The 26,217-nt window shown below is 36.2% G+C and overlaps 3 protein-coding genes across 4 annotated transcripts; 2 read left to right on the top strand and 1 right to left on the bottom strand.

Moving 5' to 3' along the window:
- Positions 1–384: 384 nt before the first annotated feature.
- LOC135073565 (uncharacterized) lies at positions 385–2,105 on the bottom strand. Its single transcript, XM_063967733.1, has 2 exons — positions 2,066–2,105; positions 385–1,921 (listed from the first exon to the last, which is right to left on the bottom strand). The coding sequence occupies exons 1-2, from the start codon at positions 2,096–2,098 to the stop codon at positions 1,256–1,258; spliced, it is 699 nt and encodes a 232-aa protein (XP_063823803.1). The 5' UTR covers positions 2,099–2,105; the 3' UTR covers positions 385–1,255.
- An 810-nt stretch (positions 2,106–2,915) lies between these two features.
- LOC135073127 (uncharacterized) lies at positions 2,916–8,249 on the top strand. 2 transcript variants are annotated; one of them, XR_010257583.1, is made up of 3 exons: positions 2,916–3,008; positions 3,411–3,646; positions 7,559–8,249. XR_010257583.1 is itself a non-coding variant. In XM_063967168.1 (2 exons), exons 1-2 carry the CDS (start codon positions 6,853–6,855, stop codon positions 8,084–8,086), a joined length of 561 nt encoding a protein of 186 aa, XP_063823238.1. In that variant the 5' UTR covers positions 6,662–6,852; the 3' UTR covers positions 8,087–8,249. The 2 variants fall into 2 exon arrangements, 1 of the variants encoding a protein (XP_063823238.1); XM_063967168.1 differs by lacking the exons at positions 2,916–3,008; positions 3,411–3,646 and adding an exon at positions 6,662–6,885.
- Positions 8,250–13,663: 5,414 nt separating this feature from the next.
- On the top strand, positions 13,664–25,213 carry LOC135073126 (small ribosomal subunit protein mS39). The gene is made up of 15 exons (XM_063967167.1): positions 13,664–13,826; positions 13,908–14,087; positions 14,165–14,393; positions 14,513–14,736; positions 14,931–15,027; positions 15,528–15,689; positions 16,055–16,229; positions 16,562–16,692; positions 16,790–16,908; positions 16,987–17,071; positions 17,512–17,653; positions 21,938–22,046; positions 23,441–23,639; positions 23,936–24,117; positions 25,071–25,213. Exons 1-15 carry the CDS (start codon positions 13,801–13,803, stop codon positions 25,153–25,155), a joined length of 2,145 nt encoding a protein of 714 aa, XP_063823237.1. The 5' UTR covers positions 13,664–13,800; the 3' UTR covers positions 25,156–25,213.
- The last annotated feature ends 1,004 nt before the right edge of the window (positions 25,214–26,217 follow it).

Genomic DNA, 26,217 nt, shown 5'->3' with positions numbered 1-26,217 from the left:
CCGAGAACTGTCTCATACTCTTTCCCCCAGACGGCATATGAGCTATCCATCCTTCCATTCTACAAGAACACTTATATCTAAAGAACAAAGTAAAAATTACCTTGCAGGTTCAAGAAGGTGTATTTGGATGATTTGCCAGACAAATTTGACCTTGATTCTTCGGTATGGGAGCCTACTCTCGACGACCATTGTCTGATTTCATTCACTTTTTACTCGATGGTGTGATAGCATCGCGCTTCTGTGGTACTTTAACTTGTTCACATTAGTTTGCGAAATGTTTAATTATACTAAGTTATTTTATGTTCAAACATCCCTATGTTAAAAAAAAATATGGTAGGAAAGTTTCAGAAAAAGCGGGAAAAGTTGCTGAAAACCAAAAGCAAGTTTTATTGCAAATCGAATCTTTTTAATTTTGTCAAAATTACTTTATGGTTTATGTCAATGTCATGAACGAGTATGTCGCTCACCAAAAGCAAAATCTATATTTGCCCAATTTTTAATGATTGCTCTCAACTATTTTTTAATAATAAAATGTATTTTAATTAGCTTTTTTACATTCTCAACCAGTGTGAAAACTTACCAAGTTCGTCGGGTTAATGAGTCTACGTACTTAGTGACCAGTTTTCCCGAATTCGACTACGAGGATTTAACAAAATCCATTGGTGACAAAACGACGGCAACTAAAGAATTATCCCTGAATGATGATAAAAGGTCACCATACCCTACTGTTGCGTCATTTTTCGATAGTACCTCAAGCACGGTTACTGTTGGGGACAACAAGGATAAAGCCAAGAAGAAAGTCCCTGCGTCAGTTATAAACAAGGCTAGAGAAAACTATTTTCGCCATTTCTACGCTACTATGAAGAAATCAAACCTTAGCTTGTTACCACACAAGAGTCATCCCTATTTGAGCCTTAGTGAATCGTCATTAGAACCTAAGGATTCTGCTCTAAACCTCAATCACAACCTTGTTATAGCTAGGAAACTTGCTTCGGTTTTGATAATGGAAGGTCAGAACACACAGGGAGTCAGTTCTAAGTTCTCAGGAGTAAGAAAAAAAAGGCGTTTAATGAAGGAAAATCGTTCTAAGCATGTCCTGTTATGATTTTTCCGTTCAATTTTTATTACATTTTTAACAAAAAATAAACTTTTTTGATTAACTCCTAAATTCTACTTAGGTAATTTGTATGTTAATTAACTATAAACAAATAAGTACAAAGCCGATGACTCTAAAAACAACTGTGCCCGACGGAAATCATGAACAAGTGTAGCTACCCGAACATAGCTTGGACGTAGGGTTGAACAAAGAAGTAGATGGACAGGTGTAGAGGTACTCCGTGAAGTTTCCTGTAGTGGTGGCAGCCACGCAGTAATAATACGTTTTGCAGGTTGAATCTGCAGGGTTCGCATATCGCCCAGCAGCAGTACACGAAAATGACGTCGATACCGTAGTGGTTGCCTCCGTAGTAACCGTTGTCGTAGTAGTGGTACATTCGTAATCAGAATCACATAAAGTAGTGTTTGGATTGTAGTAAGTATTATTTGGGCATGTCAGAGTGGTTTCATCGTAGGTCCCGTCAATTAGGACGCATTGGATGTACGTAGAGCAGTCGGAAGAGCTCGAGTCTGCGAAAAAGCCTTCGGCTGTACACGTTTCAGTGGAGACGGTGGTTGTCGCTACAGTTGTAGTGGTGACGGTGCAGGCGTAGTTGCTTGAGGCGGTGCAGAGCCCAGTGTTGGGATTGAAGACAGAGGTAGAGGGGCAAACGTAGTCGTAGCTGAGGTAAGTGCCGGTGGAACTGTCGTACACGCATAAGGTGTAGTTCTGGCACGTAGTATCATCAGAGTTGGCGAAACGCCCAGCGCCGGTCGCGGTGCAGTTGACTGTTGCACCATAGGCTTGCCATGCTACACACAGGACCTAGAATAAAATAATTTGAACTGATTCACATATTAATTTTGCAAGAAGAAATCATATGTATGTAGAAGCCGGGTGGACAACAAATCAAGCTAAAGACTGCTGCATCGATCCGCATAATTTAAAATTAAAAATAGATTCACTCACGAGAAAAACAGCAATGTTAATATGATTCGCCATGATCTTAACTAAATTATCCGATCAAAGATTCTTACTTTTATACTAGCCGCAAAATCAACATAGATCATCCCCGATGTAAGATTATGGGGTTTATTAGTCGGATAAGGCTATCCACAAACAACGGATTATGTAATTAGTAATTACCGTTTATTTGCTAATTAAAACGACCCTTTGTTTTGTTATTGTTTGTTTACTTCGATTCCCCTTTGATGTTTTACCATTGCCTACTATTGTTCTGTTAGATTTCATATTATACTTGCATAGATAAATCGATGTAAAACTAGTAACTATCCACTTATTAAGTGATCTGTTGTAAAACATTACTTAGTAGTAACCTAGACTTAAAAGGCTGATAAATTTTCTTTAGCCGTAGGTATTGGGAAAATAAATAGGCCTACTCAGAATTCAGAATCTCACGAGTAAGCTATATGAAACAAGGAAATAACTTTGTGACACATCATTACATACTTTTACATGACTGTGCAACTGACAATCATACAAACAACACCTCCAAGGAATCTAGGTAAAGCTAGAGTCGTATTCAAACAACGTTATCTCTTATCAAGAACCAACATAGTGCCGTCAGAAAGTCGATAGTTTTCAAAGAGTTTATTGGGGCAATATACTTAACGACTGTAATGGATGGTCAACATAGTAATGCTGTTAAAGTGCAAGCTTATCTATAGGCTTTTTATCACACACAAATCATATGCACAAGGACTCTTGGATTTTATTAATTCAGGATTCAACTCATAAATTACGTCTTCGTCTCTTTTACGACCATATCTTCGCTCAGGGTATAAAATGGTGGATTTGAAAACGTTATTCATCAGATAGATTCTTGAACTTTCTGAACTAGTTTAGTCTTTTTACAAAAATGAGCTGCAAGATAAACTTCATCATTTTTGCTGTAAGTATCATTCTTTTCATTAGTATCATTAAAGAGTCCTCTATAGCAGGGTTTCCCAATTTTTTTTGCCAAGGAACCCTAATTGATTATACTTTTCCTAGCGGAACCCCCGTACTACTCCGCCCGCACGCCCTGCCCCTCCCTTGTGCGTAAACAAGTCGGTGCGAGCGAACAACGTCGCGGTCGGTCACGAAACGTGGGATAATATTTTTTACGGAACCCTTGCGGCCTTTTCACGGAACCCCAGGGTTCCGCGGACCACCATTCGGGAACCGCTGCTCTATAGTCATGTTTAACAAGTGGTATCAATTTAAGTTAATTCAAGTTGTGACTTGTAACATCACGTCATGTCAAAGGTTTATTCACATATTTGTAACCTTAACGAGAGGGTAACTTTTTCAGGTCCTCTGCTCTGCAATGATCGTGTATGTGCACGCACAGACAGTGACCTGCACAGCCGTTGGCCGGTTTGCTGTGACGTCAGACACGACGTGCAAGAACTACACGCTCTGCGTGTCCAGCACTACTAACACCACACTCTATGGCTACACCTACACCTGTCCCACCACGTCTGTGTTCAACCCCAACACTCGTCTGTGTACTGCTCCAGCGAATTATATCTGCACCAACTAAATTGTGTAAGTACATTGTTGATTTTTTTTCCGTACTAGGTGGTACTAGTACAGGTACAACAGCTCCAAAGTAATCAAGCATGCATTATCTACGTAACCAAACAAAAAAACATTGTAATAGTTACATATCCTCATAATACGCCCACATTTTAATGATTTTGATTGAAATATTAACTTTAATCACTAGCCATAGCATGGTCATTAATGGTCTGCCTTAAAATAATGAAGAATGTTCACTAATTTTGTTTTTTAGCTTTCTGTATTCTCTGTTAAAAATAAAAAATACACGTGAAAGAATTATTTCGATACGTCAATTAGTTTCCAAGATATTGAATTTTAAAAGTGCGTGCGGCGGCCGGCCTGCCATTTTATGCGCGTGACGTCATATTACAACGACTGGCTCATATTTGTATGGGTGGAATCTTGCAAACTGAATTAAGACCCACTTCCAGGCAACCGATTAAGCTGAAATTTCGCAAACACATGTGATTTGGATGACCATGCAATATTATGATGACATGGAGCTGATCTGATGATGGAGCTGGAAGGTGGCCATAGGAACTCTATAATAAAACGACTTAAATGCATCGAGTTTGGGCTCGTTCGTTTTGTATTGATGAGTATTTTAATTCTATATTGTAATCGGGGTCTAATGATGGAGCTGGAAGGTAATTCGCAATAAAACGACACAATCGCATCAAGTTTGGGTTTGGTTCAATTTTAATTTCTGTGATGGGTCTGGGTGTTAATATGTATAATAAGTTTGTATTTACAAAAAAAAAATATTTAAGTATGTTTATATCCGTTTTCTAGTGAGCGGACGCTGTGAATGTACGTCACGCGGGGTCACGTGACCGTCGGCGGGACTCAATATTTAAGCGAACTTTGAATGCCTATAAAATCATAACTACTGGGTATTTTTGAATGAAATAAAAACTAATCGATACCTTCAGGTTCAATTGTCGTATAAACCAAAACCCTACTTTTCAGGAGAGCCAAAAAACGATTTTTTTTTAATAAAAAATTCGTAACTTTTTTATTTGAGAAGTTATAAAAAAATGTCCAAGAGAAAACATTTTTCAATTTTTGCGATGAAAAAGTCTAAATATTTAAAAAATGGGCATCTTCAGTAGTTTTAAAGTTAGCTTGGAGTTACGTCGTTGAAAAAGGCACTCGGTGGTTTATACGACCCATTATATTTGACCTAAAAATAACTCTTTACGTCGTATTTGATTTTTTTGTAAACACGAGACTGAAATTGATGGCTTAAAGACCATTAGATGTATTTTTTTTGGTTTATATACCCATTGATAAAGTGATTTATTCAAATGTATTATTAAAACTATGTATGTAAATAATGTATTGTTTACTATTTCCAGGCTTTTGTTGTTTAGAGAATTTGCACAAAGATATTTAACAGTGTAAAAACTATATTTGGTTGAGGTAGAAATAATAAATTTGCTTGCATACGAAAAATAACATTATTTTTAAAATTTTGCAGGAAAATTATGGCAAAACAAATAATATTTCTAATAATTCTAAACAAAACTAATCACCATAAATTTTGAACAAAAAAATACAATTACAGCAAAACATTAAGACAGCTTTTCTGGTTCTCTGATTCTGATTTCGTTTGGTTATGATAAATTTTGCATGAAGAGAAGAGCCCCAGTATGCTCAGGAGAAGGATTTGTAATTTTTTGAGAATTTCTCTAAGGAATTTATATCTTTACAAGAAACCCAAATTTAAATTACAGCTAAAAGTAACCACTACTGGCAACAATTAAAAGTTGGAGTACTTGTAAAGTAATAAACTATTACAGAGCATCTCAAAAGGGTATAAAATGAGCACACTATGGCTTGTTTTCTTTGTTTAAAAGTCTTGAATTCATCACATTTAGTCGAGATCAATAGGCTAGATGACAAAATTTCAATTATTTGTCCGTCAAACAGATAATTAGAAAATATGAGACTCATATTTTTTATTTTCTTTCATAATTTAATAATATCAGTGCTACATCGAGTTGAAATGGCGCGATACGTCACGCTTGAGTAGAATTTTTACTCAAAAGTGACGTCACGCGACATTTCAACTCAATATAATACAGTAATTCTTCGATTATGGGAAAAAATTAAAGTATGAGTCTAAATTTTCTAATTCTCTGTCTGACGGACTAAATAGAGTTTCGATTTCATGACCCGGTCATCATTACTATTCACGGATGTACTGGACCTGGAAAGCAACCTTATATATCTAGTTATTATCTTTAAAAGTAGAAACAATCAACTTTCTTTAACTTTATAAATAAGAAAAACTTACTTACTGTACATACATACATATGTGATGCAATAAATAAATGAATATGAATATGAAACAGATAATTACCATATTGAATACGTGGACTTACGACGTTGAATCTGGACATAAAACGCCATGTCTTTAGGCGTAAAAACCATTTTCAATTACGAGAGAGTTTTACGTCCTGGCTTAAAAAAATGTATGGTTGATACATCTTAGCAAAAATACCAAAAACAAGCGTTCGGTTTTTACACTGTTTATAAGGTATTTATTTATTTTTTACGCTATAGTTTTTTGGGGCGTATAAACATTTTTTTAGCGAATTTCAATATTTCGAATATACAGCTCGATAGAGAAAAAAATTCTGATTAAAATGGTATATATAACTCGATTTGGCCAAAATGGTTTATACGACAATTGAACCTGAAGGTGTCGTAATGTATTTGTAAATGTAAAAGCTTAACTGTAACATAGGTTTCAAGTGATTTTGTATACCTAGTAACATTCTCAATTGTAATTAAGAGATGAAATGAATCTTCTAGAATGTATTCGTTAACTTTTGGTTTGAGAGTAAGGAAATTATAAGGAACATCAGGTTTTTTATAGAAAAACCACTTGAACAAACTAAATTCATTTTCAGAAAGTAGTAGGTTACAAACAGTCGATAAAGTTCATCTAACTCTACCACTTGCATCACTAACTGATAGCAACAGCAATGATCTTCATCTAGTTTCCACCTACAATCTCAGTTTCCGAAAGATATGGAGGGCATTAAAATATAATTAAGTGGTTTAAATTCGGTACAAAATATATCAGGTCGCAAACACGCTACTATCTTCAAATTCTTATTACACGACTACTGTTTAGTTTGAGTAAATACGTTATCGTGCGCTGTGGTGATTCGTTTTTCAAGATGAACCATGTGTGGACGTTAATTATTATTATTGTGAGTACATATTTACATTATAATTAACGATTTTATGTTTTTTATCAAATACACGTATTTTTAGGACAGTTACGCGACTGTCTGCTATTTTCCATTTCATTCTTTAAATGATTAACTCGAAAATTCAGTTTATATGGTTTTAGAAATTGTCGTGCATTTTTTTAGACTCAATACTCAATAAGTTTATAGCTTCCTTATAATAGTAATATGTGTTAATACTACAGCACTAACTCTTAATTTCGTAGCTAAGATAAACTTATTCAAAGCGGTGTCAAAGAAATATCCAATCATTTAGCTTTACTTTAATTTACTTCATCATAATCATCATTGCAAGCCGTCCACTACTGAACTAGGCCTCCCCTAATTAGTGTGAATTATCAAAAAGTGTTTCAGTTTCATTCATCTTACAATTAAGCAATAAATAAAATTCTATTCTATTCTATTCTACACCTCCTCATAAACACATCTGTTGTTTATACAACCCATTAATAAAATCAGTCCATGACATTATCACGATCAAATATTAATACCTACTCATAGTGTATTTACTATTACTATTGATAAAGATAAAGCAATGCACAAGGTAATATTGACCATGTACTGTGCACACCCATCTTCTGTGTACACCTTCATATTTACAAACATGACTGATAATATTCCTAAATCATTTCAGGGTTTCTACCAGGGTGCCAGTATAGCGAGGCAGTGCACGGCTCCTGGGAAGTATCCTAACGACCATGTGGGGAGTTGCGAAGGGTTCACCATGTGCCTTATTGCAGGCCCTGGGCACTTCGCCCAGATGAACCTCACCTGTCCTCCTGGCTTCATCTACAACCACGTACACAGCCAGTGCACCAACGTCACCAGTTACCAGTGCGCGCCCGAGTACAACTGCACTGACATAGGGAATTTCCCCAACCCTTACAGTGACGACTGCTTTTCATACATTGCATGCGTTGAAGGTGTCAACGATTTCATCACAGCCAGGTCTATAGAGTGCCTGGAAGGTGAAATTTTCGATGCAGTAAACGGCTCGTGCGTTATGCGCAATGAAACGCTATTCAGGTGCCATCCTGAAGAACACAGCTCGGAAAATATTGAATTTAAAGTGGCGGAGTCGGTTGATAATTCAAGCTTTAGGTTTAATTCTGTTACGTATAGTGCTGTTTTAATTTGTTCATTTTTGTTTTGTGTAATTTAAGACTTAATGTTATAAAAGTAATTTGTTTATACTAATTTAAAATTAATTGCCTACGATTAAGAAATAAACAATATTGACCTAGATAATATTACTTAATTTAAAAATGTTAATACTTACGTTATTAAAATTAAATTGTTATACTTAAGTAGGTACTTGTTGTCCATTCTTTGTTTTTTTAGAAATTCCCACATCCTCTACGTAGGTAGAAAGCTCCGAGTAGGTCCTGAAAAAATGTTCATCTTAAATTTTTGCATTCTGTGTGTTAGAATTTTATTTGCATTAACGGTCATTGACTTCCCTCGTCGTTCCTATGAAATATTATCACAAGCAACAGATACTCGCACCTAGCTCTCTAACTAAATTAAAGATCTTGGTTGACGAGAAGGGAAGATTGCAGAAAAATACCTCGATAATATGAAATGTATACCATCAAACACGAAAACAAACTATTAATACCTTAAGCTTCGTTCGTTTCAGCCAAATGACGTCCACTCAACCTTAAACTTAGACCACAATATTTAGACGTTGTAGAGATAAAAAAAACCGGCCAAGTGCGTGTCGGACTCATGCACAAAGGGTTCCGTACCATTGATTTATGAAATTAATTTATATTGGTTTACGATTTACGAGGTATTAAAAAAAAACTACTTACTAGATCTCGTTCAAAACAATTTTCGTTGGTAGTTTTTATAGTAATGTACATCATATTATTATGTTTTTTTTAGATTTTTCATTTTCTTTAGAAGTTAGACCAACTTTTTTACACTTTGGAAGTGGAAGCGTCTGTTACGCAAACTATTCGGTTTAGAAATATTTTAGAAACCTCGATATCATTTTTGAAGACCTATCCATAGATATCCCACACGTAACTACTTAACTATGTGTTTGATGAAAAAAAAATTTTGAGTTTCAGTCCTAAGTATGGGGAGCCCCCAATATTTATTATTATTTTTTTATTTTTGCATCAAAATCTTAATGCGGTTCACAGAATACATCTACTTACTAAGTTTCAACAGTATAGCTCTTATAGTTTCGGAAAAAAATGGCTGTGACATACGGACGGACAGACGGACGGACGGACAGACAGACATAACGAATCTATAAGGGTTTCGTTTTTTGCCATTTGGATACGGAACCCTAAAAAGAGTCATAGAAACACACAGATTTGATATAGAATAGAAGAGAATAGTACTGATAGTACCTACAAACTCTATCATTACCGGATTCACAGAAAAAAATTTTTGCATTGGCGCCAAAATAACTTTTTTTATTTACGATCATGGATATTTCCACTATACAGCCCACAGATATGGATTAGAGTAGATACAGCAAGTTGCTAGTCAAAGCGTACCATTCCGATATGTCCAAATGGACATACCGTCACCGTCGTGGCAGAATTAAATAACTGACAAAACCAAAGTTGCGAGATATTCACGTTTTTGTGTTTTTTTTTCGTTAAAAATGGCGATAACTTTTAAGGGTTAAAATATTTTATTGTCGGTCTTTTGATATTTTATACAGCAAATTTACCTTTATTAATTCAATAGTATTCGATGATGTTACTTTGTATTATTTTAAATAAAAAAATAAAAATGTAATTATTTAGTTTTGCCACAACCGTATTTTACAACTAAGTTGCAGTTATTTAGTTTTTGTATGTCACTTATTTAGTTTTGCCTCAACCAAGTATTACAAAAACGAATATTTCTATTGAATAAGTACACTTGTTTAATTTTGCCACACTTTTATTGACCTAAATGTTGATTTATTCATTTTATTTTATTTGTTTTGTCAATGCAATTTTAGTCAAAATCTGTAAAATTGTTAAATAATACTAGAATATACCTACTTATTTAATACTTATAAATTTTTAACAAATTGGTATGGTAACCATCAACATCAGATACCTATAACATTGAAATACAATTGAAAGAACCAACATCGAAATGAATATCAAAATTAAATAATCCAAAAACAATAAAACCGTAATAGGGATCTCTCCCTAGGGATCCATAGGGATTCCTTACCCTCAACGTCATAGCAGAACGACGTTCAATGTCTCTGCAGATCTCCGTTGACGCTAAGGCACATCGGCAGCTCAATAGACAGATATGGAAGTCCTTACAACATGATGTTCGCAACTTTAATACAAATCGTATTAAAGAGGCGATAGAGCGGAACCAAGGCTCGAAAGTGTTCGCAAGAGACTACTCTATTGGGCGAAGCTAGCTTACGAAGCTGAAGACTGCGGAAGGTAGTGTAACGTCAACAAAAGCCGAGGTTCTGGGTGAGATTGAAAAGTTTTATGGACAGCTGTATACCTCGACGAAGATGTTGTGGATATCAGCATTATCAGCCTATATGAGATTAGGATGGCTCTCAAACACCTAAAGAACAACAAGGTACCGGGTGATGACGGAATAACCTCGGAGCTTCTGAACGCGGGTGGAACATCGATATTAAAGTCAAGTCCTTCAGAGACTATTTAACTTCGTCTTACTCCAGGGAACAACGCCAGAGGCATGGAACAGAAGCGTGGTGGTACTCTTCTTCAAGAAAGGGGATAAAACCTTGCTAAAGAATTACTGACTAATCTCACTTCTGAGTCATGTCTACAAGCTGTTTTCTAAAGTTATCACGAATGATCTCGCGCGTAGGTTCGATGACTTCCAGCCTCCCGAACAAGCCGGTTTCTGAAAAGTATCGGTACATATCGAGGTGCTGATGTGCTTATACACGCCACCATGTTGGTCCGAGTACAGGAGTGGAGTACGAGGGCGATTCCTCTGCAGCGAGGCATGAGGGAGATGTTATATCTCCGGATCTCCGAAACTATTCACCGCTGCATTGGAAGACGCTTTCAAACTCCTCGAATAGAAAGGATTCGGCATAAACATCAACGACGAGTACATCACTCACCTTCGGTTTGCCGACGATATTGTGTGGTCAGTGCAAAATCACTGGAAGACCTCGGCACAATGCTCGAAGACCTTAATCTCCCAAAAGGTAGGCCTTCGGGTGAACAACATAGAAAAACGAAGCTTTTGTCAGTTTTGTCGAATGTCTGTTGCGCCCTCCTACCCAGTTTCGGTTAGGAGCTCGAATCTCGAGATTGTTGACAAGTATGTCTACCTCGGACAAACGTTAACTAGGTAGAGAAAGAGGTCGAATCCAACTCGGCTGGGTAGCGTTCGGGAAACTACACAACATCCTTTCATCCAAAATATGTTAGTACCTAAAGACGAAAATCTACGATCTGTATTTGTTACCACTGATGATGTATGGCTCGGGAACGCGGCCTCTTACTAAAGGCCTTATAAATAAGCTCAAAGTTGCACAGCGTGCTTTGAAGAGGGCTATGCTCGGTTTTTCTGTACAAGAGACAAGGCACATAGTACGCAGAACTGACAGACGATGGGGCAGCAAGGTTCTGGAGTGGAGGGCACGTACCGGAAAGCACAACGTGGACTTCATAAAGGTAGCAAGAAAGCACTGGATGCAGAACGCTACCAGCCGGTCATATTGAAAATCATTGGGGGAGACCTATGTTCGGCAGTAGACGTCCTATATGGCTGAAATGATGATAATGATGAAGGTAACTATCCAGATTCAACATCTGAGTAATGAACATTGAAATTAAAAGTAACATTTAAAGTAATGTTACAAAAATGAAATAAATCAAAAACACAATTGTACGAGTATTTTGAAGCAATGTTTCGGATTGAGTTGTGGCAGAATTAAATAAAGTCACTTGTTGACTTTCTCAGTACAAGTATTTTGGAGCAACGTTCGCAGTGAGTTGTGGCAGAATTAAATAAAGTCACTTATTCAGTTTTGCCACGTAAATTCTACAACAAACAGAGTTGTAATTTATGGTCAATAGTTTCACTAAACTGAAGATATCTTTGGAAATATCATAGATATTGCCACGAGAGTAAGATCAAAATATAGGTAACACTTTCTACTATACAAAAAGTGGAAAAAGTGGTTTTTGCCAAAAGTGTCAGTTATTTAATTCTGCCACGACGGTGACGATACATGGTCGAGTGATGTTCATGTAATCCGATTACAACAATCGGATACGATGATTTTACGAGGACAGTAGTACGAACACGGTAGAGAGAAGAAATTATTTACGGATTGAGAATTGTAATTAACAGCAACGAGTAACAAATATGTAATTAATTAGAATAAAGTAGTAGTAGAAGAATTATAAAACAAGTTAGATCAGTGATCGCGGAAGACAGAGTGCACTGTATAAAACGTCGAAATATACAAATCGAGAAGTTAGGTCAGTGATCGCAGTATACACTATTACTAGTCTATGTATACGACGGCCGAGATTTTGTCGTTTAGAAATATCTTCAAAAGTAGGTACCTGACTTAGCTTTATGAAAGAAAACGTATTGGCAAAACTACGCATTTTTACATTTATTAAAAATAAAAAGCTTGAGTAAAAGTCTTTATTTTATGAAACTATGTCATTTACTTACTAGGATATTTAAAAGTATGGAATTAAGTATGAATTACTAGTAGTACTATTTAACATAATGGAATAACGATCATTAATTTCATAAACATTAGGCACAACAAAAATAATAACATTATTTGCAAATTAATAATGTAGAATTGTAGAATAACGTGTACCGCTACAAAATTATTTTAATCCACAGTCAGACTAGCTATAAATTTAACAAAATATCAGTTTTATCGGAATTAATTAATTTTCGAATCGAGTCACACGATATCATTCGATGACTTTGCGAATGCAGTACGATGATACGATTACCAGTGTTGCCAGTCGGGTCTAGTCAGAAATTACCAGAAATATAAAAAAAAGTAACCTTTTTGAATAAAAAGTAACCTTAATAGGGGGGGGGGGGTGCGGAGCGATGATTGTGTAAGGTTGTTCATGGATGGAAAATGAATACAATTGATCATCTAAATTCGAAAAGTGACAAGTCGTATAAAAACGTTTCATGGATTTGCGTTTTATTATCGAAAAACATTCGCTAAAACTCATTTTTTTTAACAAATAATAAATCAAATTCAAGTTTAAATGCACTTTATGACATAATTTTTAAATTGTTACTATTAATATTTTTTACTGAATAACCTGTAAAGTTAATTCTACAATTTCTGAAAAATCACCTAAAAGTAACCTTTTCATTAGTGTAACCTAAAAGTAACCACAGCAGTTCAAAAGTAACCTAAAAGGTTACAAAAGTAACCTTCTGGCAACACTGACGATTACTTTCACGTTGCGGCAATCACTAAAATTCGCTAAAATGACACTAATGACGTTTAAAAAGTGGCACGCTCGGCTTCATACAATTTTTGACACATGCTGCATCTATCCATATCTGTGATACAGCCAAACCAGTCTCCATTTTTTTTATTAATGCTAGTCAGTGTTAAACTAATAATTTAGAAAATTGAAAAACAAAATAGTACCATTCTTATTCTCGTAATTTCGCTTCTCGCTCATGTTAATCAATAGTTTCGACTAACTTATTGTAGGCTGTATAGTTTCAGATATCTGGGTTGCACAGCAGCTAGACGATAATAAATGTCAACTCGAAAATGTCACAATGACAGTGACAGTATCCTCAATGTATTTTGTGTAATTTTGTACACATTAAACCTGTTTAACATTTGATTTAATTCATAAAATCTATTCAAAAATCTATATTACTGTATTTTTAATACAGAAAATGTATTCTAACATTATTTTACCAAGGTAATTTGGGCACAATTTTTATAGGTTATGTACCATGTATCTTTAATTTTAATGTTGATGTTGTGAATGAAATACTTTCAGGCAGTGGTCTAGATTGGCCTGTTTCTGCCGGCTATCTACTATCGAAGGTCAGAAGCTCCCTCAAAGTGGTAAGTCAAGTGATGGGATTTCTCCACCGCCGCGAATTCCAAGAAGCCCTACTGATATCTTACAAGCATTGGCTGCGACTGTGGGGCCGGATCCTACAGCTGCTCATTACAAGTAAGTATAATAACAATTCTTTAAAAAACTACATCATCAGTTACTCCACAGAGTTATGTATATTTTTTTATTTATAGATATCACGATGATCCATACTTGATTCCACTGTCAAACTACCGTAAGCGAGCATATGCGTTGTCGGCGGAGGCTGGTCGCAAAGCCGCAGCGTGGGTCAGAGATGAGCACGCCACTTTGTTCAACACCCGTGAGTGGGACCCACCGACCAAGCTGAAAACTCCTTACTACAATGCTGACCCGATTATTGACGCTTTCGCGCCCAGACCTATTTATAACGATGAGAGCAAGGTAATATAACTACATGTATTAAGAAGTAGTAATTAATTGATAGTTAACTGGTGTATTTACTAACATTTGCACAAACAGAATGAATATGAACAATATTACGCAAAAATGTATATTTGCAGGTTACAGAAGATGACTTAAAATATACAATAAGTAATGCCCTCTTAGAAGACTCAATAAAAATATTCCAACTCCTTGGTGGCATTGAGAGTATCAGCGAAGAGACAAAAATGGATTTTTTACAATTCCTATGCTTTTATAATGAGAAAGAACCAGATTCCATGGAGTGGCTTGAAGAGAGGTGGTTTTCAGCAAATGTCAGGGAAAGACAACTTATGACTTGGAAGTAAGTTTTAATGTGAACTAGGAATACAATTTTAAATACCATAGAAAAAATCTGTTTTCATTGTTCTTATTGGAACTAGTGAAAATGATAAATAAATTTTATACATTTAGAACTTTGGAAACTACATTTTGCACAATTTTCTTTTTGATTTAAATTTTATTAGGTTTGAAACATTGTTTATCATTGTATTCTAGATTGGGTGGATTAGCTGATAAAATCTTTGCTTCAATAGAACCAAAAACTCCTGAAGCATACTGTGCTATCATACAAGGAATGGCAAAACATTACCAGGTATTATTTTTTCATATGTATTATTACTCTTATCCATCAGTTAGTGAACATTGTATTCTTTAATAACTTTAACATATTACTATTACCAACCATGCGATGTGGAAGTCATTGGGGGAGGCCTATGTGCAGCAGTGGACATTCTCTGGCTGAAATGATGATGATGATGATTACTATTATCTACCTTAACTTTTACTATTTGTCATACATAAGAGGATGAAAATGATGTTTGGTATTCTTCTTCTTTTCGGGTCAATAACAAACCTACACAGTGTCAGCCCAAAACTCTGCCACAAGAGTGGCGTTGTCAGTAGCACTCATCAAATCCTCCTGAGTGCAGTTGCTTGGGCACTCAGGGCACGATATCAGGTGCTTCATCGAATGGGGAACAAAACCGCACCTGCACTCCATGTTTAAGCCATCCCAGAATCCCCATTTTGGTATTGTCTACAAGCTTCAAAGACTTTGATAGTTGAAATACATAATTAATTTTGCATTTTCAGGCAGAGAGAGCTCATATATTGTCTCAAGAAGCTATAGAAAAAGGAATCCCTCTGTCTACAAGTGTCTTCAATACTCTATTGAGTTCTGTTGGTTTCCTAAAAGAAGGCACAGCTTTGCGTGCAGAAGCACTAAAGAGTTTGCTAACTCAGATGGCAGAACTGGTAATTAATATTAAAGACAAGTTTTTCTTGAAATAATTTTATCTTTACAGGACTAAAATGAAAAATGTGGCATAAATTAGATGTTTCATCATACTTTGAACTTGTTTCTTGGTTACAGTATTTTCAACACTTAGGATAACGCCAACGCTGCAAAAGGGCGAACATCATATAAACGGTCAAATATTTAGTTATGTTTAAAGAAATGGTCCATTCTTCAGGCACTATTCGTTTTTCGCTGTCCTGTGTAATTTTAATTTTATAAAAAAAAGGTTCGCCAAGGGTTCGCCCCTTTGCGGCGGCGACGAATTAGTTGGAGAATATTTTATGGTACTACAAATGTTTAAATATTCTCCCTGCTTTTCAAGGGCCTGTCACCAAATCAAGATACATTAACGTCGTGTCTCCGATCAGTCTCTGCTTGGGGTGGAGGCAAGACATTACAGGAACTGGGACTGCAAATCGTGGCAGAATTCAAACGACTGGGCATTCAACCAGGACTCGCCGCCTATTACCATTTACTATGTCTATTTTGCAAAGAAAGTAAGTTAAATATTATTTGAATTATAAGTTTTACTATCTATAAGTCTATCTAGATTGTAAATCTGATGGTCGATGGGGCAGAAAAGTTCTCGAGTGGCGACCACGGAGCGGAAGACGAAGTGTGGGCAAGCCCCCCACTAGATAGACTGACGATCTGTTGAAGGTCGCGGGAGGTGCCTGGATGCGGGCGACGCAGTAACGGTCATTGTGGAAATCCTGTCTTGGCCTTTGTCCAGCAGTGGTTTATGGCGAATGAAAATTCGTAATAAATAGTATTATTATTGCTACTGACTAATTTTAAACAGATTTATAATTAGCCATTATCTTTTTAGGGGGACCTCGCATCGACATACTATCGGGTATACTAGTTGATTTGGAAAGTCGTGAAAAGTTAGATGCCCAACATCCTACAGACACAAACTTTTTCATAACAGCCATGGGTGTTTGTAGTGACCACTTGCAGGTAGCTATCTCAAGTATCTTTTGATTGGTTATGACGATTACCTAATTCGATTGTTAGTTAAAGTTATTTATACTATCATATAAATTATTCTTTATAGGATATAAACTTGGCAGAAAGAGTCCACGCCCTTCTAATGAAAGGTGATAACTACAAACTGGTTGGAGACGCCTACAAAGAGAGCATTTACTACAGACATTTGGTCACAGTTGCGTGCAGGTTTGTGATCTTTATTATAACAAGATATCGAAACTTAAATATTCATTTTGTAAAAAAATATAATGTATTTTTTTTCAGACATGCGCCTTTCGAAAGAACAACGCATCTATTGGACACCTTGGTACCTAATGTTTATGTACCAGAACCGTCAGTCATGGAAGAGGTATGGCTAATTCTTCACTTCTTATTCTGAATTATTAGTTAGCCTAGGTGCAGTCCACCGACTTTAGTTGGCCGATAGTTTGTGCCGATTCTAATTTGTATAAAGAATCAGCCGATACCAAATCAGTGTAGTGTGCGCACTTTCATACATGTCCATACTGACAGCCCGACCCTAACTCGATAGTTAGTCGGCCGATGCCGACAAAAAAGTCTATAGTCTGCGGCTAGGCTTTATACGCAAGAATCTAGTTATTAGCAAACGCGAAAATCTGGCGCTTGATATGGCTCAATTTGGCCGACTTTAATTTAACCCTCCGAAGCATTGAATATTTTTTATTTTCTAATAGTCACATAGAAATGTCGATGATAATGATAATCTGATGATCTTACCTTTAATTTCCCAAAAATCCAGTTACAAATATGTTTTTTTAACTAAACCAGATAATAAAAACGCTGGAAGTGGCGGGATCGGGCGAGCGTCTGGCGCAGGCGTGGTCGCAGCTCGTGGTATTCGGCATCGCCAAGCGCGTGCGCCTCGTCGAGCGGCTGCTCAGCGCTATGGCCAGCACCTACCAGTATCAAAGTAAGTATGTTGCGGAAATAACAATATACACGCACCCAGGTACTGTCAGCTGAGTGAGGTGGGGGAAAGAATGTAGCCTGCTTGCTTCTAAGCCAGAGGGGATGGGGACAATCTGGCCAGCTACTGAGCTCGTAAGGGTAGTCTGAACTAAGAGGAGCAGCCTGCCCAGCTAGGAACATATCATTTCCAAGCGGGGCAGCTGCCCTCCCATTCCCTCCTCAATACGATAATGTTAAAACACTATACTGTAAAACGCTGGAAGTGGCGGGTTCGGGCGAGCGCTTGGCGCTGGCGTGGTGTTCGGCATCGCCAAACGAGTGCGCCTCGTCGAGCGGCTGCTCAGCGCTATGGCCAGCACCCCCAAGTAGCAACAGATTATCTTCATAAGGCATTGAAGATATCTTGAAGACTAGTAGCCTAATTCCAGCCGTTGTCTTGGCCAAGACAATAGTCGCACTCAAGAAATCTTGAAGTTATGCCCCAAGACAATGGTAAGCAAAAAAGGGCACAATCCTTTGGAAATCACTGAGACAGAGTTAAGACAACGCTTAAGGCAGACTTAAACCCTAATTAAGAGTGTAGTTTTAAGAATTTCTAAACAAGTACTATAATATAACTTGTAGTATGACTGTAGACAAGGAAATAGAGTTGAAGATATCTTGAATACTTATTTAAGAGTAATAATTATTTTTACAGCTAAGGTTTATTTAACTTCATGAAGAACTATGTAAGACACTTTTTATTAAAGAGGAACTTTAATTTAGTAAACATTGTGATCTTTAACACTAAATCAACTTTAGATAAAGGTTAATGAAAATGGCGATTAAATTATTTTAATAACTAATTTATATTATGTCTAGAATAGACCGTGAATGTCATTTTTGCATAGGAAATATAAAACGCATTGTGGTTTCTCGTGTAAAATCAATGGATAATGTTATAAAACAGGAGGGCCTTGAAAAAAACCTAATAAGATAAATAAAATATTACAAAATTGAATTGTATAAAGAAAACTTTGAGGTTATAAAATAAGATTTTATTTTATGCAAACGTTCCTAGACATTTATGCAACTAGAAAAAGTGTAACAAAGACGTATTTCAATTTAAATGTCCTCTTGTTATGATATTATTGGTTAATTTCTGATTTATTTTTTGTGACACATAGCTCATAATGGCGGTAATTCTAATTTGTCTTAATGTAGCAAGAGTATAGAAGATTTTGAATTTGTAAGTTTAGTGAAGAAAGAGTTGAGTCAAGTTATACTTTACATAGTATTAGTTTAGAAACATTAGATTTAACTTACACTTAAAATTCACTTGATGAAGTATTACTTAAGTGCATATGGTATCAAGTAGATCTTTAGTTTTATTTAGTTAAAACTATATAGTTTTTATTCTGTCTCAGTCTTGCTAAATTATTGGTCCTGCTATACATTAAAGAACAATTCATTTACTAACTAATTTATTAATTATATGATTTCTTCCTCGGATTGTCCGTGTGGAAGTCGAAAATGGTTCTAATAGGATTTTAATTGGTTTTTACGTTTTTAGTTTTGTTATAATATATAGGGCGGGTAAATTGCACCACCCGCATATTTCGTAAAGTATTCTTTGAACTTTGTAATTGCGACACTCAGAGATAAGCAATTTAATTTATTGAATATCGGCCATATGATTTTTGCCGTATTAATGAACACATGACGTATTTTATTGTGAAAAGTTTTTAATTAATTGTTTTTATGGAATTTTAACAATTTGTGATTTTGTTAAATTTAATCACACAGTGTTTCTAATTTATTAAATGAGAAGATTGAGAAGCGTAAATAAGTGTGGATTACAATTAATAGAAATATTTTTCGGTACTTATTATGTTAAGATTTTTTTAAAGGTCACCTAGTTAGTTAAATTGTATAATATCATGTTGTACCCAACTTTACCATACAATTTCGAAAATATTTTAGACAATATTTTATTAAATCATATTTTCAGTTTACTTATCTATACTTATAATAAATCTGTAGAGAGGTCAATTCTGTACATGGAATATATTTTCAAAATAACTATTAGTGATCGATACTGATGCCGAAAATGCAATCAGTAAAATTTTTGTCTGTACGTCCATCTGTATGTTCCTTATAGAAACAAAAACTACTCGACGGATTTTAACGAAACTTGGTACAATTATTCTTCGTACTTCTGGGCAGGTTATAGTATACTTAGGAATTCCCACGGGAACGGGAATTAGCGGGAAAATCCTTTTGTACGAAAAATCTAAACCGCTTAAGTTAGACGCTTGAAATTTGGCATGCAGGTATCTTAGTAAACTTAAAGCTTAGTTACAACAGGATATTGCAAAATTCCCGAGGGAACGGCAATTAGCGGGAAAATCCTTTTGTATGAAAAATCTAAACCGCTTAAGTTAGACGCTTGAAATTTGGCTTGCAGGTATCTTAGTAAACTTAAAGCTTACTTACAACAGGAAATTGCAAAATTCCCACGGGAACGGGAATTAGCGGAAAAAAACATTTGTATAAAAAAATCTAAACCGCGTAAGATAGATGAAGGGGGTAAAACGGGATCCACGCGTACAAAGTCGCGGGCGGCCGCTAGTAATAGCATAATTTAGTTTGCGGGCGACCGCACGCATTTTGTATCAAAAATTAATACAATAAGCTGCGCACGCAGGTGCATTACCTTGAATTAATAGGCGTGCGTGATCCTGTTTTATCGAAATCGTCCCGTTAAGAGTATTTTTTCTCAAAATGTACTAATTCTAGTCAAAAAGTAATTAACTTAATCTTCAGAAAACTATTTCTAAGACAATGGTCTTTAAAAAGTCCTAAGTAAATCTACGAATACTTTATTTACTTTGCAACACTTAAATAATACTTTATCTATACTATTTAGTATTAAGTGAGCATACAAAAAATCATAATTTAGTAAAATAAGTTTTTTTTAACTTAAGCTAAGAATAACTTAAGACCAAATTATCTAAAGAATACTTAACTTGGTTTTGGGTATTCTTAATTTGCTTAAGTAGCGCTCGATGAAGAATATAAAGTCTTAAAGAAAAAAATCTCTATTCTAAGTTAATTTGGTTTTAGCTTAAGTGTAAATTTAGATAGGGTTAAGACAAGTAAGATTTTGCCATTAATACCAATTGCTACTTGGGCCTACCAGTACCAATGTGAGTATGTTTAAAACCAAACAACACAATATACATGAGCGTACCCAGTTACTGCCAGCAAAGCGACCCAGCTACTTACCCAAAAGTGGGCAGTCTGACCAACTACTGAGCCCGTGAGGGTAGTCTGACCCAAAAGAGAGCAGTCTGCCCCAAAAGAGGGCAGTCTGACCCAAAAGAGGGAATTCTGACCAACTACCGAGCCCGTGAGGGTAGTCTGATCCAAAAAAGGGCAGTCTGACTCAAAAAAAGGCAGTCTGACCACCTACTGAGCCCGTGAGGTTAGTCTGACCCAGAGAAAGGCAGTCTGACCAACTACTGAGCCCATGCGGGTATTCTAACCCAAAAGAGGGCAGTCTGACCCAATAGAGAGCAGTCTGACCCAAAATAAGGCAGTCTCATCTAACCCTTGTCAATAAACACTATACCATACAACCCTGGAAGTGGCGGGTTCGGGCGAGCGTCTGACGCAGGCGTGGTCGCAGCTCGTGGTGTTCAGCATCGCCAAGCGCGTGCGCCTCGTCAGTATATGGCCAGCACCTACCAGTACCAATGTATGTTACGAAGACAACATAATAAAATGGGCGTAAATCCAGCTTTTGAGTCAGTGGGGGTAGAATGGTGGGCCTTAGCCCACCCTGACCCTACCCCTTAGGGTAGTCTGACCCAAGGAGGAAATCTGGCCATTTACTGAGCCAAGGAGGGTATTCTGTCCCAAAGAAGGCAATCTGACCATTTTTTGAGCCAAGGAGGGTATTTTGTCCCGAAGGGGGCAATCTGGCCATTTTCTGAGTGAGGGGGCCAGCTACTTACTAGTCAGAGGGTTTGGCCCAAGGGAAGGGGTCAATCAAATATGGAAATGGTGAGCGCAGACGAGCGCTTTGCGCAGGAGTGGATGCACCTACCTCTACCAATGTAAATTAATGTCATGAATCAGACGACAATATCAACTCTTGGATTAACGGTTCTCAGCTATATAGATTCTCAGATAGATAGAGCCCGCTAAAAATCCCTGCAAAGGACATCGGCGTCATCTCTTTCTTCTTTCTTCAAACCAACTTTATAATGACAGGGCTTATAAAATGTTCTTCTTGTTTCAGCTGAAGAAGTAAAAGACAAAATGCGAAATGCAGCTGCGGATATACTGAAATTCGGCAACTTAAGTGAGACAGAAATGAATCAAAATGATCGCAGAACACCAATGCAAAAGTAAGTATCAAATTGATTGATTGATTCATGTTTTTAAGATGAAATATTAAAACAATAAAACCGACTCCAAAAAACCTACACTAAAACGTAGAAAAATAATTACTAATTACCTACTTATTTATTAGGACGAATTATTAATATTTATGTAGGTATACCATGATTGATACTTCTGGAGTCGGTGCCAAGATTATGAAACATGTAAAGTTTGCCTGCACCGACTCCAAAAGTATCAATCATGGTATACCTACATAAATATTAATAATTCGTCCTAATAAATAAGTAGGTAATTAGTAATTATTTTTCTACGTTTTAGTGTAGGTTTTTTGGAGTCGGTTTTATTTTTTTTTTATAAAATTTTACTTATTTCTTGCTTTTTAGTTAACTAATTATTACCTTGATGTTACCACTGAAGGTAGGCAGTACACTGAGACCAAAAAAAATTGGTTCATAATCGGCGGAGATATTGCGTATAAAAAAGTTCATCCCCAATTTTCCACTCTTGGGGGTGAAATATTTTCTTCAAATTCGCATGAAACCACCCTTTTGATAATACCTATTCAACAAAAAAATAATCGTTCAAATTGGTGTATAATCGGCGGAGATATTGCGTATAAAAAAGTTCATCCCCAATTTTCCACCCTTGGGGGTTGTTTTTTTTATTATTAAATTTAAATGGGACCACCCTTGAGGTATTACCTATACGCCGAAAAAAGATTTGTTCAAATCGGTTCATAATTGGCGGAGTTATCGCGTAACAAACATAGAAAAAAAAAAAAAAAAAAAAAAAAAAAACATACGGGTCGAATTGAGAACCTCCTCCTTTTTTGAAGTCGGTTGAAAATTGTCAAACGTTAGATTATTATACTGTTATACACTTGACTTACTAATTTACACAAATACATTTACAAACTTGACTTACTTTTCAACCGACTTCAAAAAAGGAGGAGGTTCTCAATTCGACCCGTATGTTTTTTTTTTTTTTTTTTTTTCTATGTTTGTTACGCGATAACTCCGCCAATTATGAACCGATTTGAACAAATCTTTTTTCGGCGTATAGGTAATACCTCAAGGGTGGTCCCATTTAAATTTAATAATAGAAAAAACAACCCCCAAGGGTGGAAAATTGGGGATGAACTTTTTTATACGCAATATCTCCGCCGATTATAAATCAATTTGAACGATTATTTTTTTGTTGAATAGGTATTATCAAAAGGGTGGTTTCATGCGAATTTGAAGAAAATATTTCACCCCCAAGGGTGGAAAATTGGGGATGAACTTTTTTATACGCAATATTTTTAATTTTTAGATTTTTTTTGTGTTCACGCATTTGAAGTCGGTTTTATTTTTTTAAAAAGTTATATGTTATTTATATCACATAAATTTTCGTCCGCCAGATTGTCAGCAAATGCCGTTTCGAATATAATCGAGCTGTGTTCCGACGTCAAAGACGGCTCAGATACAAAATGGGAGACAGTCTCTGAGGCCCTACAGAAGCTCAAGCAATCTGAGGCCACTGGAGTGCCTAGCAGGCCGCAGGTGTTAGCTGATGTAGCCCAGAAGGCCGCTAGTGTGGGGAAACTAGGAATTGCTGCGGTAAGTAGCTTGATGTCTTTGATTTATATTATGCAGACGACGGCACGTTACGTTAAACATTATTGTATCTTATGTACCTGTAATAGGGTCGATTTTGCAACAAAAAATTGTATTATGATGTGCTATCGTATGTATGTATATTATTAGTTCCTATCCACTTATTTCATCGTAAGCCACGGAAATCGATATAACGATATTTTCATCTACTTTTGACGTCATTATTTTTAAGTCAACTGACTGACCGTTTTTCCAAAACTACTTTTATTTATATTATCTTTTTTTATCAATTTATACAGTCAGCCGTGGAATACCTAGCCGAGTGTGGTTTCGAAGAAGCAGTGCCGGCCAGCATTCAAGCTCTAGGCGCAGTCCTGAACAGATCCCAGGAAGAAGTCGAGACTCTACTGGAGAAGCAACGCGCGGACCTCACTGGCTCCATCCACCCGACGGCGTTGGGGCTCGTCGACGCTTACTACATGTAAGTACTGGCTATACTGGCACAGTAAGACAGCATCAAGCTTCAGGTGCAGTTCTGAACAGATCCCAGGAAGCCAAAATGCGGAAAATGGCGGAGGAAATACATGATTTAGCATGAATATCATGAATAATATTAACTACTTATTTACCACTCAGTGTCTTGAGGCAACTTAAAAAAGTACATTCTGTGTTTTTATTATTATTTAGGTAGTTAAATACTGCACAGTATTTAGTACACCATTTTCTTTATTTTCTTCCGTCATACACAAGAATACGCGTGCGTGAGTCAATGTTCGCTCGTATGTGAGGCCTTGTCAAATAGTATCCTGTAGGTGGGCCATCGTGCGTGTTTTGTTTTCGATGTAAACTCGCGGAGATGAACAGGCCTGGTACTAGGTACAGAAAGGTATTAAAAAAAATATGTCTACTCAATGTCTTCAACAATATGGTGTAATTTAGCTTGTCTCACGAGTCGAGCACCGTGTATAAGTTTTTTTACAATGGGTCACTCACTACTCGCTCGTGAAATCCTTGTACATTAAACCCGCCTGTTTTGTTTTCTATGCCTACTTGGGGAGCTGGCTATACTAGCACCGAGTATTCAGTACTCAAATCTTTTTTGCTATTCATACTAAAGTGTAAATACAAGTTCTTAAGATCATTATAATAGACTCTTTTGAGGTGTAGTGCAAGGCAATCCATTCATTCTATTCAGTTCTTCAAGATGTTATTTTTATGTTCTTTCAAAATTATATCTTAGGTCAATGGATTTGACTAATTTTGTATCATGAATGATGTTCCGGATTTGATGATGGGTTTTTAGTAAAAAAAATATTATAAAGACATTTGTTATTTACACTTTTTCTCTAAATCAAACATGACTACTGACCAGTCCTCTCATCACGCGCAAATAATCACGAAAGTTGTTAAAAAATTATACTTACCCTATTTCAGGGCCAAAACGGGAACTCCCGCGAGAGAAGCCGACAGCACGACGAGCTCGGATAGCGACGGCGAGTCCTCTTCGGACGATGAGTGATGTATTTATTAGTTTTATTTTTAGGAAATACACAATAAAATAATTTTTAGATGTTATAAAACAAGTTTTATTTATACAGCTTTTTATTTAGAGTCGTGGTGGTGGTAAACTATAAACCTATTTAGAATAATACAGGGTGTTTGGCGCATCGTGTGCCAAAATGATTTGGCGAATAGAATGGGTCATTTCCTATATTTTCAGCCCCCATAACACGTTCCATGCCAGGCGGCTACTTTTATATTAATTTTTTTAGTAATTTCACCAAAATACCCAAATCGCATCATTTAATTTCGATTTTACAAAAAACTACTAGGCGTAGCCTCAAAGTAAATATTTTGTTTTGACGTGCATTGATGTAGGGTTGCATCAAATCTAAACTTACTGGCAAATATCATCTAGTTTTTTTTTAATTCAGCTTTGAAGTTTTCCGAAAAGTTAAAAATGGACTGAACATTTAAGTTTACATGGCTATAAAAAAATAAATAAAAGAGATAGCGATCTTCGGATTTTATCAAAACTTCTCTAGTCTATCCCCATTTAAACGGTATACTAATCTTGTTTAAATAATAACAATAACTTCACAAATTCCTTAAATTAGTGCATTGACTCTACTCGGACTGATTTGCGAAATTTGTGTTTATAGCCCCTTTTGTGTGAATAGTACGTTATTAAACACCTAACAGGTAAAAATTATTTATCTTATGCAATGTAAAAACCTTTTCCCTTTCGTTTTTCAATGTGGATTTCTTGAAATTAAAGACGAAAATAATTATTTTGATCGTTTATTAATTATTACTAATTTTGTTCAAAATGACCGTCTCGGCAACGTAGGTATACACTCACGACATCTTCTTCTAATTTTGACTGTTGTCGTATGCAGCCACATTTCTCTTTTTATTACTACAAAGGCGTTTTCTACTCGTGGATTGGAAGAGATGGCCCTATACATACAGTGGCCTGCACGTTCCCCAGACCTAATTCCGTTAGATTTTTACGTCTGGGGACGAGCTAAAGAACTGGTGTACGTAACGGATTCAAACAATAGAAGAACTACAACAACGA

Source organism: Ostrinia nubilalis, chromosome 7 (assembly GCF_963855985.1).
Source record: "Ostrinia nubilalis chromosome 7, ilOstNubi1.1, whole genome shotgun sequence".
Classification (NCBI taxonomy): Eukaryota; Metazoa; Arthropoda; class Insecta; order Lepidoptera; family Crambidae; genus Ostrinia; species Ostrinia nubilalis.
This window is presented reverse-complemented; position numbering and strand designations above follow the sequence as displayed.

Coding starts and splice junctions, on each gene's coding strand:
- LOC135073565 (XM_063967733.1), bottom strand. CDS start 2,098: ATGGCGAATCATATTAACATTGCTGTTTTTCTC. Junction 1,922..2,065: donor TTAACATTGCTGTTTTTCTC/GTGAGTGAATCT, acceptor ATTTTATTCTAG/GTCCTGTGTGTAGCATGGCA.
- LOC135073127 (XM_063967168.1), top strand. CDS start 6,853: ATGAACCATGTGTGGACGTTAATTATTATTATT. Junction 6,886..7,558: donor GGACGTTAATTATTATTATT/GTGAGTACATAT, acceptor AAATCATTTCAG/GGTTTCTACCAGGGTGCCAG.
- LOC135073126 (XM_063967167.1), top strand. CDS start 13,801: ATGTATTCTAACATTATTTTACCAAG. Junction 15,690..16,054: donor TAACTCAGATGGCAGAACTG/GTAATTAATATT, acceptor CTGCTTTTCAAG/GGCCTGTCACCAAATCAAGA. Junction 17,654..21,937: donor CAGCACCTACCAGTATCAAA/GTAAGTATGTTG, acceptor TTCTTGTTTCAG/CTGAAGAAGTAAAAGACAAA.